Raw genomic sequence first — 18,092 nt, forward strand, 5'->3', positions numbered from 1 at the left:
AGGATACTATGCGCAAAGGATATGTCGGAGGGTTCGCGCAGTTATGCGGCGGAAGCGATGCAGGATAAATAGGATGCGATGTAGGGCCATGCATGTAGGTCGAGCGATGTGATGCAGATTCGAGCCGCCTTCTCCGAGAAATTAACGTACATGCCACAATGGCAGCCACGCACGCCTACCGCGCTCTCACATATGTGATCGCAAATCCGCATCAAAGTCGTCAAGATCGTCATGCTGGCGGTCTTTCCGCGCATATCGCCCAGCGGGAGTCTCGTCATGCGCCTCGTCGTCCGTCGTCGGCTCCATGAGTTCCTCCTCCTGCACCGCGTCCTCCTCCTCTTCCTCCTCGTGGAGCAGTGTCCCTGCGACGGGTTGGACGACCGACTCACCATGGTAGGTGAATCCTCGGAAATTCTCCTGGACACTGTTCGTGAGGGGGGAACCTGCAGCCTTGCCTTTCTTCTTCTTCCGCGAGATGTCGATGCCCTGACTTGGTGCGGAGCGGTCGGACCCGAGGGGTCCGTTGGGCATGTGCGTCACGTTGCTCAGGCTTTGCGATAACGCGACCCAGTCCTCGGACGGGTCCTCCTCATCGAGGTCCATCATCTCGTCCACACCAGCGTCGCGTACGTCAGCGGAGGTGAACTCCGGGTCGAAGTTCGCGACCGACTCGTCCGACTCGACGTTTGGCTTGAACGGCGGTGTCGCCTGCTTCAGCGAGAGCGCCTTCCAGTCTATCGACTTGAAGAAGGGGTGCTCCTTGAGCTCTTCGGTGTCTCGCTGGGCACCGAGACGATGCTTGGGGTTGCGGTTGAGCAACTGCATCCCCGTCAGTACGGATATATGGAGCATGATCCGGACGTATACTTACGCCCTTGACGAACTGCTTGCCGTCCTCGTTGATGACGCCCTTCGGGAACCTGATCTTACCAAAACAGATGTTCTTGTACATTTGTTGTGTGTCCTCGGCGTAGAACGGGCTCCATCCACAGCACATCTCAAAGAGCAGCACTCCAAGACTCCAGAAGTCCACCATCTTGGAGTAGCCATGTTCGTCGAGGAGCACCTCGGGAGCAAGGTACTCGGTTGTACCGCAGAATGTATTCGTGAGCTCATCCGAGCGCAGGTCGGGCTTTGAGAGGCCAAAGTCACATAGCGCAACGTGGCCTGTCGCATCGAGGAGAATGTTCTCGGGCTTGAGGTCGCTGCATATAATACGTGAATACCTCCACAATCAGATAATATGACAACAACACCCACCGGTATACAATATCGTACTTATGTAGATGCTCGAGAGCGAGGATGAGCTCGGCGACATAAAACCGCGCACGGTCCTCGCTGAACCGTGTCTCTCGCTGGAGATGCCAAAAAAGCTCGCCGCCGCTCTTGAAGTCGGTGACGAGATAGAGATCGGTATCGGTCTGAAAGCTGAACTTGAGACCGACGAGGAAGGGGCTCTCGAGGGAGCGCTGGAGGATCTTGCGCTCGCCGATGGTGTGCGCGACCTCCTTCTTTGCTATGATCTCTCGCTTGGAGAGGACCTTCATAGCATATATGCGCTTAGTGTCCTTCTTGCGGACCTGGAACACGCGGCCGAAAGTACCCCGGCCGATCAGCTTGAGAAACTCAAAGTCTCGTGGAGTGAGAGCGCGCTTCGTCTGTCAGTGATTGGTAGCATGACGTAGCGCATGGCAGTAAGTTTAGAGATGGGAGATGGAAGCCCTGGTGAGTGGGTCAAATACGTAAAACCGGATCATATGGCGAACCTTGTTGGCCTCGAAGGTGACCTGCACTCTCATCTCCCCGCTCACGGGCTCGTTCTCGAACGGACGCAGTCTAGGTGTACGCGCAGTGTAAGCAGAAAATTTGAGGCGAACGCGGGAAAATTCAGGCAATATGCGACGCGTTTGCCGGAATGGAAGGAATGTCATTTGTCCGTCAGCAATCAGTTCACCGCCGCGATGGGTAACGAAGCAAGGCACTCACTTGTACCACTGGTCCACAGTGTGATCATGAATCAGCACGGGCTTGATCTGCACTGTGCCCAAAAAACCGTGGTCGGCAGCGTTGCGGTCATAGACGTTGAACGTGATGACAGCCTGCTCCGAGGTCACGTCGCTGAGAGGGGATCGGGTGTCAGCCGACGAAAAAAGTTTTTGACACGGGGAAAAAAACTGACAAGGAAACCTCGTGTTTCCACACGGGGTTGTGTGCTGAGATGCGAGCCCCGCCGTAATAACCGCCCCCGAAAGGCTTGGAAGAGCCTGAGGCAGAGGGAGTGACAGTACCACTCGACCGGACGTTGTAAGGTCGGACGGGGGTAACTGCGGATGCCTTGTTGCTGATCGCGCCAAGGGCGGAGAGGGCGATAGAGGAGGAGTTGCGAGAGATTGCGACGCCCTTGACCTCCTTGTCGGACTCGTCGGTAGGATCGCGGCTGACGAACTCGTTCTGCTCGAACTGGACGACGACATATGGGCGTGCGGTGGGTGACTGCACGTTGAGGCCGCGGGCCTGGATGAGCTTGACGTGGATCTGACCCTTGGAAGGGGCGGATGAGGACGAAGAGCCTGAGGAATGTGATCCTGCTACACTGGTAGTGCCATCTGAGGATGACACTGAGGGAGTGGGCGAAGGATGCTTGGAAGAGAATGGATTGCTGCTTGCAGAGGAACGTTTCGGGGGCGGGGGCTGGGACATGTTGAAGACGGGAGCATGAAGCGAGAGGCTGGTGGTGGGTTGAGCAGCGGGGCTGGCTGGAGCAGACGGCTGGTTGGAGAGAGGATGTGGTTGGAGCGAAAGCGGCCTGGGCGCAAGATGATCGCCAAAGGAAGACGCGGGGGATGTCGTTGCGGAGATTGAAGGAGACAGCAAGTGATGGGGCGTGTTGAGGAGGTGGTGGTGGTACGATGGCGCCGTCGCCGTCGTCGGAGACGGGGGCTGCTGCTGCTGCTGCGGCTGATGGAGCGGGACGTCGAATGGATTCTGGCGTTCCTGGCCGTTGGGGCCCGCCTTGGGAGTAAGGTCGGCGGGAGACGACGGCCAGAACTTAAGCATAGTCGCGGCGCGGAAGACTAGACGGGAGACGGAATAATAAGGGGGGGACGCTGAGGATGATGGCGAGCACGACGTGGCGGACGATGAGGAGAGAAGTGGTAGAATGTAGGTAGGTATATGCGCCGAGATGAAGATTCTCAGATGCTCCAAGAGAAATATATGACTTGTCGACGGTCTGTGTCTAGACTGCCGCTGCTGCTCCTCGACCCGCTGCCGACGCCGCCAGCTTCCCTCGAGCCCAGCGCAGTCCCCGCAGCGTCGACCCGACCACGAATCCCAGCACCATCGTCCGCCGCGCCGTCCTCCACGGCAGCCGGTCTGTCGCGCTCGGTCAGCACAACCCTCGGAAACAAGCCATGCCACATACACACCGCCGAAAACACTCCCGCTGTGCCCAGTCCTGCCACAACTTCTGTTCCGTCGTCCCATCCGACGCGCTTGCATCCCTCCTCAAACACCACCCACCCTGCTCCGACCACGCCTAACCGCATCGCTTCCCACCCCGCCTGCTTCAGGCCCCCCATCATCACCCGGTAGTTCTTCGTCTTGTTGTAGAAGTACCATCCCTGCACCGTCGTCGGTGCCCGGTGCGCGTTTTCCGCCAGGAATCGCAGTGACGCGGCACGCGACCCCCGCATCAACCCCACCGTCGTCCCCACAATGACTGCTGCACCGGGCAGCATGTAGTACCGCTCCGGGATCGTTAGGCGGATCGTTTTCCTTGGCGGCGCATCGCTCGTCTCGTCCGTCGACATGAGAGCCAGATGTCGCTCAATATGGCAACACCGACGTCACTTGCCTCATTTGGGACAGCACGTGGTGCGACCGGGCACTTCCGCCCGCCACCCGCCGCCCGCCGTAGGCTCCAGGCGCGTCTGTTGCTCCTTGCGTTGTCGGCATGCTCCGCTTTCTACCTGTCGAAGTGGGTCCAGGCACACTTGCGCGGAAGAGGTTGTGTGTTTCCGGAGACATCCCATCCGACTCTCCCGAACCACGAATTCGGGGTGTGCATCGCCTCCTCCTCTAGGCCTCCTTCTCCGAACGGCCTGGACGGCTGTCGGTGTCGAGTCCTTTTCATCCAAGCCGAAGCCGAGTCTATTGCATGTCTGACAGTGGGTCCAACGTATGCGCCATCTCAGATCCGTTGCATACCCAAGGTGATGCAATTCGTCAGACGTTCTCCCTCGCGAGCCTGAGTGACTGCCATACTTCTGCCATACGTTATGTAGATTCAATAGGTCTCAAGATTAATCAATGGACCAGAACGCTCTACCTCTAAACCATCATCTCCCAGAGGTCGTCAATTTTACCCCTGACCGTGACCTTGGGCGTCGGCAGCCGGCCGCGGATGGGAGGTGCGGTTATACCAAATATGGACTTGCCGCCTCCTACGCCGCCGCACCTAATACACTTCGAGCCGTCCAGTCAAGTCCTCGGTCGGTCACAGATCTGTGTCTTGCTATCGCTGAAAATTTCTTGGCAACTGGATCGTCCTGCTGCGCAATCTATTGTGCTGCCGATCGACACCCCGAGTATTTTTTGAAGGTTCGTCTTGAAGACTGCGGGGCCTCGGATGTCAGGCAGAAGACTGCTCCGCCTTTCTCTACATCCGCGTCAAGGCAATGGCTACATCCGTCGACCGTCATCCGACACCTGCTCCCCTTCCGTTGCGGATAAGTACATCCGACCCCGCACCCGCCATCCCGAGCGCACACCCGCCGAGCAGCTCCTTAGATGAATGACCTATATAAACCCCCTCAAAATTTGGAGATTCACAAAGTTTTCACATCTCCACATCTACATCTGCACGCTTCATCACATCTACGAACTTCACAATTTAACGCCATGTTTGCCAAAGCATCATTGATCGCCTTCACCACCCTCGCGCTTCTGGCGTCTGCAACCCCCGTTGAGCGGGGTTTGGGCGTCCGGATCCCACTAGAGAAGCGCGCCTCTCTCACTACCGACGACGGTGTGTTCGATCTCGAACGCGCCATCCAGCAATCTACGCGCACACACAAGCAAGTGTCTGCGTTTTGCATATTTTTGTTCACATTTTCTAACTTTCGTCGCAGTAAGCATCGTCAGAACCTTATTAATGTCCATAACAACATTGGTCTCGAGAATTTTAACGAGGGTGCCAAGATTATGCCCTTAGCCGAGTACCACTCCCCGAGTGGCATCGAGAAGCGTCAGAAGGAACCTCTTACAGACGAGTCTAATGATCTCGACTGGGCCGGACCTGTTTCGATTGGGACGCCCGCACAGACATTCACCATTGATTTTGACAGTCAGTGGCATTTCGCTTATGCTCCATGTTTTCGTCACTCACGACCATCTTGCAGCTGGATCGTCGGATCTATGGGTACCGTCGTCCAACTGCACGAGCTCCGTGTGCAGCTCGAAGCACAAGTACACATCCTCAAAGTCCTCGACTAGCTCCAAAAAGACGGGGACTTTCTCCATCCAATACGGCGATGGGTCGACCGTTTCGGGTCCCGTTTTCACCGAGACTGTGAACGTTGCTGGCATTAAGTCCACCGGTCAATACTTTTCGCCCGTGACGACGCTTTCGAGCAGCTTCGCGAACGACCCCATCGACGGTATCTTGGGCCTGGCATACCCTGCCCTCTCGAACTTGGGTCATGTACGTTTATTTCGCTCGTTGTACTTCTCGATTGTGCTAACAGTTTTGTAGACGCCGTTTTTCAACAACGCCAAGAGCCAGGGCTCGGTTAGCACCGGTATCTTCGGATTCAAGCTGGCCAAAACTGGCTCCGAATTGTACCTGGGCGGCACCGACACTTCTCTTTACACCGGTGCCCCCGAGTACCACGCCGTCAATGGTTCTGCATTCTGGCAACTGACCAATGCGAAGACGGTCGTGAACGGGAAGATTGTGAACTCGGGTTTCCAGACCATCATCGATTCTGGCACGACCATCATGTACGGCCCACCGAGCGCGGTGCAGGCGTTCTACGCCAGTGTGCCCGGCGCGTCGCTCAATAACGCGCAGTACGGATATTACCAGTACCCCTGCGCTTCGCCGCCCACCGTGGCGTTCAACTGGGGCGGGAAGAATTTCACCGTTAGCAGTGCGAAGTAAGTGCTGCTGTTTGTTTTTGCGAAACCCGACTTATCGTACTTGCCCAGCTTCAACCTCGGCAAGGTGTCTTCCACCTCTACTTACTGTATTGGCGCGCTCGCCGGCCAGAACTTGGGCCTTGGCACCAACGTCTGGCTGCTTGGTGACAGGTATGTTATACGGTGTATAGCCACACACTCTGCATGCTGACCACACTTTACAGCTACATGAAGAACGTGTACAGTGCATTCTCCTTCGACAACAACTCAGTTGGCTTCGCGACGTTGAAGTGAACGTCGCGGCAGCGGCATAATTTATTTGTAACGGACAAATTTTGTTAATTATTAGACATGTATCTGTAGCACAATAAATCTGTATCCATACCACCTTCGCAATCATACTTTATATGCTCTTCACAAATCTGAATCTTTCCAGACATGACGCGATATTCCTATGCTTTGTATTCATTTTTGCCTTATAATTATAATATGCTTCGAGTGAAACTTCCACCCACCAAAGGAAAGCAAGTGCGATTTAGTGAACTACATCAGAAGCTGAACCTCGAAGCATACTGTCCGGACTTTCTCATCGGCCCGCCCACAGAAGTGTTGGAATAGTTACAAGCCTCTCACCCCTTTCCTTGCTTAGAAAGTTGTGCCCAGAATCAGGGCGAGTAGACATCTCGATAGAAGAAACATTCCAGCAACGATTATATCGTTAGGCCCCTGGTCAAAAAGTCGTGCACAGGGCGGTCTGCAAAAAAAACTCCTGATAGGCGGGACCTTCGCATCTCGCTGGGATGCAGAGACATTGCGGGCGCGAGCGGCCCAGGCGGCACGACTTCTGTGCACAGTGTTGCCACCCACCCGAGTTTCCGGAGCTTTTGATTTCGCAGTCCGCGCTGTGAACGGGGTTTTTTTGGAGGGGCCTATCGATATGATTCCTGCCGTCAAGGAAGCTGTTCAACGCGACTAGAGAATAGCGGGATATATAAGGAGGCCAGACCACTCTCCCAGCGAGGACCTTGGGCCTAATATTATTAGTAGCCACTTCGGAAAAATCAGTGAAGATCCAAACTCGACACGATCGCAGACATGGTAGACTTCGCATCGAGAAACAACCAAAAGGGTATCATAAGCAAGCATCCAGAGCGTTGACACGAGCATTCAAGAGCGGGTGGCTGAGCAGACGATGGCACCGTTTGGACCGAGTTTGTTTGTGTATTCTTCTGCTTGGAGCAATTATTTGTTTTCATCGGTTTTCTGCAATTTGGACGTTGTATGAGTATGTTTTGTCGAGACGGGGTGTACAAACACAACTCATCTTCCTCATCTTCCTCGCCGTCGTCGACGTCTACCTGGACGGTTTGCAACGATGTCTGCCCTTCCCACCGCCGCGACCAGGGCTGGTCCGTGCGGCCTCCACTTTCACACGGATGACATAAGCCAGTTGGCTTGCTCTGTGGTCTCTGTCACTGCGCTCGACTTCCCCTACCCGACGTTCTGCTCAAAATGGCTCAGCCACCGCAAACAGTCATTCCCCCGGAGATGATGCAACAGCATCCTCCACCTCTCCACCCTGTTAATTCGTACTACCCCGAGAATGCTAACGACCTCACCGGAGGCCTGCCCATCAACTTGGACTCGCTTCGCGACGGCCCACCCGGCAGCAAGCCGTTTTATCCGTATTCGACACTCATTCGGTATGTCGCTTACCCCTTGTACAGGATGCGTCCTCACGGTGGTTTGGGCAGTTACGCGATCAAAGGCGCGCCAAATCAGAAGTTGTTGCTTGAGGATATTTACTACGCCATTGAGTCAAGGGTACGCACCACGTCCACCCTCAGCCAAGCCATTGCGCTCATGACCACCCTCAGTTTCCATACTTCAGGACCGCACCACCGGGTTGGAAGGTTAGTGTGATGCCTGGCGCTTCCCCCTGTTCACATTGGGCGTCATTCAGTTTTTTTTCGTCTGCCTCCACGCATTAGACTGACGCTCGGCTGTCCACCAGAACTCTGTGAGGCACAATTTGTCGCTCAACCCATGTTTCGAAAAGGTGCCTCGGCCGTTGACCGATCGTGGGAAGGGCTCCTACTGGACTGTAAACGACAACGTCGATCCGCGCACCGGTGTCCATCGAGTGCGAAAGAAGAAGGTGAAAGGTGGCTCCAAACAGCAGTCCTCCATCGAAGAAGACGTGGACTATCATCCGTCTGACCATCAGGACGCTCCTTACCACGACCCGAATGCACCATTCGTCCCGCCTCCTATGGGTCCCGAGGACGCTGGTCCTAGCAGACCTCCGTATCCGCCGCCATATCCCCCGTATGTGATTCCTTGTGGCGTGTGTTGTGCCGTCTAACTGAACCTCTCTCGCAGTTTTGATCCCGCATTCCAACTGATGCCTCCCGGGATGCGGTACCCACCACCCCTCTTCCCGCCTGATGAACAGTTCGAGTTGGACGAGCACGGCAACGTTAATTGGCATGCAGCTTGGTTGAAAGAGTTATCCCAGCTACAGCAATTGACAGAGGAGCAGGAAAAAGCAGGCGCAGATCAAGAGTGGTTCAGGATGATGCTGTTCCGGGTGCGCAGTGCCATGCTCGCACCACCATTGAATCCAGGAGAGCCAGCCGTACACGTCCCAGCTGTACCGCCGCACGGTATGCCACCGCCGCCTCCGAATCCTGGAGAGATTCCCCAAGAGCAGTGATTTTGTCCTTCGTGGGTACTCTTTGAGTTTGTGGTATATGGGTTGGTGTATACCGTCGCCTCGTTATTTTCTTGCTATGTTTCCGTTTGGACCCTGGTGCCTTGTTACCTGCCCTTTAGTACTTAGTTGACCGTTCGTTAACATACGTCCCCTGGTTGAATACTACGCCGGTTGTTGTTGACCTCGATTTGATACATCCGGGGACGCGTCGTGTAAGTTCACCGACGCGTATTCTGGTGCGACTCTTCCCTGGACGTGACTATCATCGTCAACATCCACTACATCCTTTCAAACTTCTGGTAGTTAGCACATGTCTTCCCACTTCTACGAGGTCGCGCTCTCCGGAGAGTTTTTCGCTCAGGATCTACCAGGTGTGCCGTGGATTCGAACGCTCGACACGCGAGCTTACCCGTCGTTTTGTGAAGCAATTCTGAACAGGATCACTCTTCACAGCGAATCTGCACACCAGATGCATGCCCGGGAGATTGTATTTGAGCCGTACGATGCGCAGCACCAGCGCGACACAGGTAACGAACCCGTCCTATTGAGAGCCAAGAAGGAATTACTCGAGCCCGATGCGAAATGGTGAGTCCATCCACATCTCACGCCACGAAAAGGCGTGTGATGTGTGCGTGTCGTCTCTGCTTAGGGTTCTCTATTCATTCTTGAAGCCGGAGTCCACCCGGGTACACCCAGACACGACCGTGCGGCCTTGGGCAACTTGCCAAGTAGTCGGGGATGCACTCAGCTTCGCTTCTGCCTTGGGATACGTGTGAGTAGCGTTGTTCGTCTGCCCTCATCTATCTCTCATAGCTCGAGCAGTCGTCGGTCCCACATTTACAAGCGCGGCTATGTCTTCAGGCGGGGTGCGCTGGTGATACAGATGTTCCAGCAAGAGCATGTGCGTCGTACCTCGATTGTGGTGCCTCGGTTTTATTAGATGTACTCAATACCCTGGGAATAGGCTGATGACAAGACACAGAAGCCAATATCTGCGCACACAGATACCCTATGGGAGGTGGAGGTGAAAACCGCTTCCCCTGTGCGGAACACCCAGGAGACACCACTGAGCAAATACGTTGACGCCGTGCTCGAGGTACAGTTGTTGATGAAGGGATTACTTGACCTCAGGCGATTGGACGTGTAGAAGGCTGCATTCATATGCATGAGAAAGCGAACAGCGCTTATAAGGTCATCCCTCGTCTCCGTCAGACTCTCCCCAGTCAACTTGCTCGTCGGCATCACTAAAGCGTGACAGAACTCCGTCCGCAGCGGGATCGCGCAGGGCGCCAGCGTGTCGTAGCTGCTCGAGCAAAGCTGCCAGGTTTTGTGCGTCTCCTTCGACCTCGTCATCTGTCTCTCCCTCGGCATCCTCGTCGAATAACTCTTCCTCCGCTGAACCCTCGTTTAATGCTAATGCTCCAGCACGGTCCACTTGCTCGTGCCCATCCTCTCCCGGACCCTCATCGTCGCTTCCAGCGTATCCTCCCAGCATATCCAGCACATTAAGCTCCTCTGTTGTGCCCTCCTCTTCACTCCCGTATCCTCCCAGAAGTCCGTTGATTGCATTCCTGCCCTCCTTGACGTTCAACTTCCGTCGTTTTGGCCTGCGCTCTTCCTCCGTATCGCGCAGGACTGTTCCGTGGTCGTCGACAATCGTACCTTGGAATGCGCCATCTTCAAACACCTCCACGGTCGGGAACTCCACGAAGTTCTTGTGTTTGAGGACAGACGACAGTGGTTGCGATGGATCGAGCTTGTAGTATCCGGCGCAGAGAATATGTCCCGGACGAGGCATGGAAGTATTGAACTGAGCGCTGAGAGAGGCAAGTGGGTCTATTGGAGTGCGCATGACACAAGTTGGTGGGACAAAGCCGTCGGGTACGTCAGTGTCGGGGAAGACGAGAGGTGCGACCCATGAAGGGGGAGCCTTGTCCTTCTTGGACTTGCTGCGTTCGCATACGTGGGTTTGTAAGATCGAAAGAAGCGATTTCTCAAGGCTGTTACGGTGTATGAGAAGTGTGTAGGGTGGATCGGGTTGAGAGGACGGAGCTAGCGGGGTTGCTGGAGAATGTATCTTGAACTCGACGGTGAGAAGTGCGGTTCTGTTTCTGCAGGCAGGACGGGTTAAGACAGACAAAATACCAGTGAAATATATGTGCGCACTTGAAATCCCATGTTGACTGGTTCAGTGTCCGTCTCTCCATCCCATTCGGGAGCATCTCTATCTCAATATCCCGAAAGTCGAGCTGCATCTTTAGGACATCCCGTTTCGTCCTTGTGTGTGCTCCCGATCCTCCTCTACCGCGCCCTCTGACCCTTCCTCTGCCCCTCCCATCCATTCCTCCTCTTCCCCGCCGCGCGCCTTCCACGCCGGTTGTGTACCCGCCGTGCACAATTTCACGGCCCCAGTCTCCGACTTTCCTGCCCATATCCTCCAGAAACATGTAGTCGTCCATAAGGGCCATGTAACCATATTGGTTCATCGGCAGGAACGCGGCCTTGTTGCGGATCCCCGTGCAGCCCTCTCCGCGAGACTTGTGAGCCGTCGAGCATGACAGAGAGCATGTGCGGACGGAGCAGCGAGGGCAGGTGTAAATGGCAGCGTCATTCGTACAAATCACACAAATAGGAGACTGTGAACTTGATGTGCTGGTAGATGCAACCGTTCCTGCAGCCTCTGCCATGAGAGTACTACTTGCTTCAATTTAGCGCGTGTCGAGCGCTCGCAACAAATTTGATGGCACGTGACTCGCGTGGAATCTCGACTCGAACGTCGAAGTTCTGGACAACGAATGAACGCGCTCTGCGGCGAATAATACAGAATATTGCTAGTCAACATGTTGGATGTACAACAATACAAACGAAGAAAGCAAACAGATCCACAGTCTAAATGTCATCCATCCCGAAATCTATCTCGACTTTCTCTCCGGGCTTAAAGGCAGGCAAGCCTGGAGAAATGGATGCTACACTGAGTATATGCAATTCAGGAGACACAAACCGCAACGTACCGCGGTAAGGGCAGCTCGAACACCGGAAAGCATCTCCAAGATAGCAGTTCCCGCAACTGCTCGTCGCCTTAGGAGCTCCAGCTGCAGCTGCGATCAGTCGCTCCTTCTCACTCTGCATCACCTCCATCGTCTGGCCACTCTCCGCACCGTCTAGTAAGACAACCTTGGTCTGCGCCAGCTCGTCAGCCTCCAGCTCTGCCAAACCGCACGTGCAGTTCTTGCACGCCTTCTTCCTCCGCGGCGCCCCCGGAGTCATAGGCTCGCACGTCGCCGGTCGCTCACGGTCCTGGGGCGTAAGGAGGCTCTCTGCATCGATGGAAGGTGTTGACGGTGCGTTTAGAGTCCATAGCGCCTTCTTAGATGCCTTACGCTCCGAGTCAATCTTCCGTCGGAGAGGCAGAGAAACAGGAGCGGTTCTGGCAGAGAACGAGGTGCCGATGGAATGTGCAGGTTTCTGCGCAATCAAAATGTCTTCCGCGGGGATAACGGACAACACCGTGAAGCCAGAGAGGGTGAGCTCCGACGGAAGGTTAGGTAGAGCAGCGGAGAGGTTGAGAACGTGCAGCGTGCCTAGAGGCTCGAGACCCGTAAGCACCTGCGCGAGGAGCTCGGAAATCCTGGGTGCGATGGCATCATACTCTGAAGGGGAGAGTGAGAGATGGACCGAGGCAAAACTCGAAGGTGTGAGCGTCGTAGCTGTCACCGATCCGTATACAGTCAGCTAAGAACATGGTCGAAAGTAGACGGCGTGCACCTCCATCCAGCAACCTGTCCACCATCTGTCTCTCAACGCGTCTGGTCTCTTCGAGGCTGGTAATAAGCAACTGGTACTTGCCATCTGCCGCTGTTGCAGGAGAACCGATGGCGAGAGCAGGTCCCTTGATCGGGACCGCTGCAACCTTCTGCTGGTCCTGAGACGCGACAGGGGAAACATATATCGCCGCGGGAGACATGGTCGACGAGAAACAACGGCGAGGTTGTTGATGAAGATTTCAGAGGAGCCTGAGCGACTATAAACCGATTGGAGATTTCTTGGGGGCGGATGACAAATCGGAAGTCCAGTCATTTGCTACTTCGTCACAAAATGGTACAATTTTTGTCACACCATCGGTCCCATCACCCGGGGGCGCAAATTCCACCGTCACTCAACAGTATCGGGTATCCATTGGAACAGCTTAGTCTCGACTCAAGACCCTCCATCCAGAGGGTCTTGTCCCAAAGGCCCGGTATTATTGCCGTTTTCAGTAGGACTGTCGCGGCGGCAAACACACACAAATTCGCGCCATTCCTACCCCCAACTTTGACCTCTGATATCTCTCGAACGGCTGGGCCGTCTTCCTTGATTCTTGCACGGTTGGACTCCCCTCATCAATGTGCAGGGCTGGGTAATGAAAAATCTGGCAATTTCCCACTAGTTCAAGTTCGCACATTTTGGCCCCCTCCGCCGCTCAGAACTCGATTTGCATGCGACGGAGACGTGGAACGGGGATAGAAATGGCTGGGCTATGTTTGGGTGGGCAGTATGGTGGGCCCCGTATGTGTTTTCTATGCATTCTTGATGTTTTCTGTTCGCTCTTACCATCCTGCCGCACCACCGAGTCCTTCTCTACTTCTTTGGAATTGCTACATATCATGGGACTCTTGTTTTATTGGTGTAATTATGTTCAGAGTGGTGCATTCTGCATGATGCAATAGTATACATGGTGAGAATGTGATCACGATCTATGTTGTGGCTGCCTGTGACGCGGCAAACCCTTGCTTGTCTTTTGTGCACAACCAGTTCACCAGCCACATTTGCTTCAAGCAGAATATGCCAGCACCCACTGCAAATCTTCAGAATGGTTTCGCAAGTGGCATGGGAAATGTAGTGGTTGTAGTAGGAAGGTGGTTGATGTTCGTAGCCGAAGAGACAGGTACATTGATGCCATTCAGCCCGAGCATCTCACGCATGCAGAAATGTCGACCACATCCCATAGTATGTATGAAAGGTTAACTCAACATGACAGACCATCACAATCAACAGAATTGAGTAGAGTAAGGAGGTGGTGCAGCCGGGTGAGGGGTGGTGCGGCAGGATGGTAAGAGTGAACAGAAAACATCAAGACTGCATAGAAAACACATACGGGGCCCACCATACTGCCCACCCAAACATAGCCCAGCCATTTCTATCCCCGTTCCACGTCTCCATCGCATGCAAATCGAGTTCTGAGCGGCGGAGGGGGCCAAAATGTGCGAACTTGAACTAGTGGGAAATTGCCAGATTTTTCGTTACCCGGCCCTGCACATCGATGAGGGGAGTCCAACCGTGCAAGAATCAAGGAAGACGGCCCAACCGTTCGAGAGATATCAGAGGTCAAAGTTGGGGGTAGGAATGGCGCGAATTTGTGTGTGTTTGCCGCCGCGACAGTCCTACTGAAATCGGCAATAGTAAGAGTGGGAAGATAGTAGCAGTTATTGTTTGCAAACTCGTCCCCAGTCTGTCTAGTGGCGTGGCGTACCCAATTGGTCTATACACAGGCGCGTTACAATTTCCATACTTCGTGTGATCCATAGCCCATAGTTTGGAGCACACCGCCGATAGAGCCTTGGGAGAAGTTCCGTCCGAAAGGGCCTGCAATGCTGTTGATCATGCTGGGCGGAGCGAATTAGTACATGACGAGATCACATTCTGAGAACTCACGATTCCGGACCGCAGACCAAAAAGAGAGTCTTTTTGGTACGATCCGCGGGAGTCTTCATACGGAGCAGGGCCTTCCACCAGACTGTAAAGCCGTTATCGATCCCCAGAGCATGCTCAATCGCTCCCCTGTCTATTCTGCCGACTTGGAAGGCAGAAGACGAGAGCGACGGGTGACTTGGGCCGTCCAGAGAATTCACGAAAAGGGACATTTTGAAGCGGTCAGGATGTGTTTGCGCCGTCGAAAGTAGAGGCTCAAGCATAGCGGGCGGAGGGAGTTCGGCTGGTGTATATGAACCATGGAGAAGCGTAAATCGCGTCCTCCGAGGGTTTGAAGGGTTCTGCAGGACTGTATTGTACAGCAGTTGACAAAACGGGGTTATTCCGGTGCCCCCGGAAATCTGTCCACGCCGTGGAAAATGAACGCAGAGTTGAAACTGGTCAAGATCCGTTGACGTACCATGACAACTTCGTCCCACACATTCTCCTGCCACTTCCACGTAACTAGTGGGCCTCTAATCTCAATTTTGTCTCCCACGTTCTTCGAGTGCACCCAACGCCCGACCTCGCCTTTCGGGTACTTCTTGATCCAGAACTTCATCCGGCCCTCCTTATCAATGCCCTCCAGAGGCGTATAAGGTCGTTCCACTTGGATATCATCGTCCTTGATGAAGATGGACCACACGGGTCCCACGGCGGACTCGTCGCGAGACGGGAGACATTGAGGAGGAACGGTCAGGGTTATGAGGCGACTGTTTGGGTCAGCGCATGCTACGGTAGAGGACACCGTGACGGGAATGAAATGTACAGGAGAGAGCAGCGCATTTGAGTACGTTGGTGCCGAGCGAGAAATGTCCGGCCAGAAAAAGTATGCTGTAGCAACAGCACCACCGCCGAGTACGCCGTAAATTACGAATGATGGACGCCTTTTCGGGGCATATATGGATGAGTTTGTTGAATTCTGTCGGCCAAATATGCACCTGAGAGGGATGCTGAGTGACCGGACAGAGGAAGCCTTCCAGACAAGCATCTGAGGTGAAACAGCCCGTCGGCGCTTAGGTGAATGAATATCGCGATCACGTGATTGAAGCAGTTCGAGTTGAAGTCAGCGGCGCGCTCGAGTGTGTTCTCCTCATACCCTACCCATCCCTATTAATCTCCTCGGGACGATTTCACATCCTATTATTTCTGTATCTTATAACGACTAATTGACGAGCATGAAACGCAGTTACGACTATAGCTTTGTAACCGACACAAACGACATCACTACCAATGCCCACTCTTTTACAGAGCAGACCGCGACGCCGGCGACGCAACCCTCTATAGGAGACAACATAGCTCTGAAATACGAACCCTACTCTAGTCCTGGAGCAGGTACTCCTTCCCCAGCGTTTCGTCTGCCTCTTCTCGGGGAAACTGTCGGGTTCGACTTCGACTTCCAGCCCAACGTAGCGCAGTCTAGCTTCCCCACCTTCAACTCCTGGATTCAGAGAGATGATTCAGGCAGATCTAAATCTAGGCTTACTGGTTTGGGTATTCGTTACGAAGGACCTCTTTACGCAACTCCCATTGGTGCAGTGTTTTCCCCCGTCATACCTGCAGTCAACTTCACTCCATTGCCGGGCTCGCTGTCGGACTACATCTCAGATGGCTCCAACTATCTCTCGCTAAGGGATATCTGTCACATTGGTTCCTCCCCCATTCTCGAACCTCCCGAGTCCGTCGAGAAAGACGACCGCAGCAGCAATGCGAACCGGAAGGATCCTGCTTACCCTCTAGCAGACAGCTACGAAGGAGCAGCCTACTCTGATTGTCCCACATTCGAGTTCAGAGCCCATTCCCCCTTCGCCTCGTCTTCTCTGCCTTCTCTGTCCTTCTGTAGCTCTGAAGGAAACCTGAGCGACAATTCTCACACGAGCTCCATCAAGAATCAGATGACGGACATACTTGATTCTCTGTCTTCTCCTCCCCTTTACGGGGACGCACGCTGTTCCGAAGAACCAATCGTGGGCCTGTTTGCGGACGTGAACATGCTAGAGCTTGCTGCCAGGGATCAAGGTCCTGTACTAGGTGTCAACCCTGCCGATATCATGGGGCCTAGCGCGTACATCAAGGCGGAAGACGTGAATTCTCCACAGCTCTCCGACATGGCAGATTTATGCTATCCGCCGTCCCCGAGCCCAGAACTTCCCACCAATCGTTCGGGGGAAGTCGTGGCTAAGGCAGAATTTCCCGACGAGCTCATCAGCGCTATAGTGTCCGTTTTGTCTGCTACGAAGCAAGAAGACCGTCGTGGGAGCGCCGTCGGACAGAGTTTATCTCCCGGTAATCTGATGGCGACAAACATGACAGCGAACGTATTCACACCCCATGCAGCCGGACTAGAGGTTGCAGCGCCGCCCATATGCTTCGTACCACCCAATCCCCCGACTCTTTGTCAACCCCACCACGTGCCGCTTGCAGATATCTATATACCCCAGGCTCAGGCGCCCCGGCCCAAGCCGCAACTCCAAAGCCCTGTTCTGAATGCTCATCAAGGTATTGAGCTCGAAGACCTGCGCCGCCGTGCGGACGAGTATCGCCGCGAAAACCCCGGTTTCGAACTAGACAAGACCTGGTTACAAGTCTACGCAGGACGACTTTCACAACGCGGGGAGTTCATTGAGGACTATCGGTGTTACGTGATCGGCTGCGCGCAGAGGAACAAGCGACGGGACCATATCCTTGTACATGTGGGCTCGCATGTCGAACATCGTCCGTTCCATTGTGGGATCTGGTAAGTTTCTCGTTCCAAAAATAGTTTACTTGTCTCTGAATCTACCTCTCATATAGTGGTATGCGCTTCCTCCGCAAGAACGAGTGCAAACGTCACGAGGGCAGTCACGCCGGAAACAAGCCGTTCTCGTGCCCAATCTGTGCGCCCGTCCAGGAGAAGAGCTTCGTGCGGCAGGACCTACTGAAGAGGCACATGCGTATAACACATGGAGTGCAGCCTGCACAGAAGAGGGCCAGAATTGCCGTCGATGAAGATTATTGGCCGTAGTGAGTGACCTAATTGTACCAGTCTGTCATAGCGATTTTTATTGTCTGGCATCCCTGCACCATAAGATACCACCGTGATGATGCACCAATTCATTCTGAACCGAGCAGGTCAAACGTACCATGAGGATCTTCATTAGGAGGAGAGTGCAATGAAATAGTGTCACATCCCTGTTTAGAATAGCAGTGCGAATCTAAACACCTGCCTTTCGAGGTACCTTCAACGCAAACACGTGATCGATCGGTTTGACAACATCATGTTGGCTTCAATTCCTCGCGAACTTCTTTCTCCTTGATATCAGAATTGCGGGCCCTTCTGAGTCTATCTTATAGCTCCAACTGGTCTTATTGAAGTGCTTTGCTCGCAGACCTGTTGCACTACCTGGGTGAGAAGTTTTGTACTACTAGTGCTGCGTACAACACTGTAATTTGTTGGATTCTGCGGCGACACCTCTTGGACTCCAGTCTCCAATCAACTTCATCAGATTTTAGAGCTGCACAGTGCCTG

General features: G+C 54.1%; 8 protein-coding genes across 8 annotated transcripts; 4 read left to right on the forward strand and 4 right to left on the reverse strand.

Annotated features, from left to right (window-relative positions):
* Positions 1-186: 186 nt before the first annotated feature.
* Positions 187-3,812, reverse strand: SCP_0208380 (Serine/threonine-protein kinase sck1; the record flags this gene model as incomplete). The annotated part of the gene is made up of 8 exons (XM_027754750.1): positions 187-819; positions 872-1,205; positions 1,261-1,658; positions 1,767-1,836; positions 1,987-2,118; positions 2,180-3,267; positions 3,326-3,375; positions 3,425-3,812. 8 exons carry the CDS (start codon positions 3,810-3,812, stop codon positions 187-189), a joined length of 3,093 nt encoding a protein of 1,030 aa, XP_027610551.1.
* Positions 3,813-4,902: 1,090 nt separating this feature from the next.
* On the forward strand, positions 4,903-6,435 carry SCP_0208390 (Aspartic protease; the record flags this gene model as incomplete). Its single annotated transcript, XM_027754751.1, has 6 exons — positions 4,903-5,078; positions 5,133-5,347; positions 5,403-5,704; positions 5,756-6,159; positions 6,211-6,312; positions 6,366-6,435. The coding sequence occupies 6 exons, from the start codon at positions 4,903-4,905 to the stop codon at positions 6,433-6,435; spliced, it is 1,269 nt and encodes a 422-aa protein (XP_027610552.1).
* Positions 6,436-7,653: 1,218 nt separating this feature from the next.
* On the forward strand, positions 7,654-8,857 carry SCP_0208400 (hypothetical protein; the record flags this gene model as incomplete). Its single annotated transcript, XM_027754752.1, has 5 exons — positions 7,654-7,844; positions 7,896-7,965; positions 8,019-8,054; positions 8,156-8,469; positions 8,524-8,857. The coding sequence occupies 5 exons, from the start codon at positions 7,654-7,656 to the stop codon at positions 8,855-8,857; spliced, it is 945 nt and encodes a 314-aa protein (XP_027610553.1).
* A 310-nt stretch (positions 8,858-9,167) lies between these two features.
* SCP_0208410 (hypothetical protein) lies at positions 9,168-10,004 on the forward strand (the record flags this gene model as incomplete). Its single annotated transcript, XM_027754753.1, has 4 exons — positions 9,168-9,442; positions 9,507-9,629; positions 9,680-9,758; positions 9,822-10,004. 4 exons carry the CDS (start codon positions 9,168-9,170, stop codon positions 10,002-10,004), a joined length of 660 nt encoding a protein of 219 aa, XP_027610554.1.
* A 45-nt stretch (positions 10,005-10,049) lies between these two features.
* On the reverse strand, positions 10,050-11,343 carry SCP_0208420 (hypothetical protein; the record flags this gene model as incomplete). The annotated part of the gene is made up of 2 exons (XM_027754754.1): positions 10,050-10,968; positions 11,024-11,343. The coding sequence occupies 2 exons, from the start codon at positions 11,341-11,343 to the stop codon at positions 10,050-10,052; spliced, it is 1,239 nt and encodes a 412-aa protein (XP_027610555.1).
* A 403-nt stretch (positions 11,344-11,746) lies between these two features.
* SCP_0208430 (Fe-S cluster assembly protein) lies at positions 11,747-12,821 on the reverse strand (the record flags this gene model as incomplete). Its single annotated transcript, XM_027754755.1, has 3 exons — positions 11,747-11,808; positions 11,869-12,564; positions 12,623-12,821. 3 exons carry the CDS (start codon positions 12,819-12,821, stop codon positions 11,747-11,749), a joined length of 957 nt encoding a protein of 318 aa, XP_027610556.1.
* A 1,569-nt stretch (positions 12,822-14,390) lies between these two features.
* SCP_0208440 (ferredoxin reductase-like C-terminal NADP-linked domain-containing protein) lies at positions 14,391-15,575 on the reverse strand (the record flags this gene model as incomplete). Its single annotated transcript, XM_027754756.1, has 3 exons — positions 14,391-14,499; positions 14,549-14,946; positions 15,006-15,575. 3 exons carry the CDS (start codon positions 15,573-15,575, stop codon positions 14,391-14,393), a joined length of 1,077 nt encoding a protein of 358 aa, XP_027610557.1.
* A 187-nt stretch (positions 15,576-15,762) lies between these two features.
* SCP_0208450 (predicted protein) lies at positions 15,763-17,588 on the forward strand (the record flags this gene model as incomplete). The annotated part of the gene is made up of 2 exons (XM_027754757.1): positions 15,763-17,321; positions 17,378-17,588. The coding sequence occupies 2 exons, from the start codon at positions 15,763-15,765 to the stop codon at positions 17,586-17,588; spliced, it is 1,770 nt and encodes a 589-aa protein (XP_027610558.1).
* Between the last annotated feature and the right edge of the window lie 504 nt (positions 17,589-18,092).

The sequence above is a fragment of the Sparassis crispa genome, assembly GCF_003851025.1.
Source record: "Sparassis crispa DNA, contig_000001F, whole genome shotgun sequence".
Classification (NCBI taxonomy): domain Eukaryota; kingdom Fungi; phylum Basidiomycota; class Agaricomycetes; order Polyporales; family Sparassidaceae; genus Sparassis; species Sparassis crispa.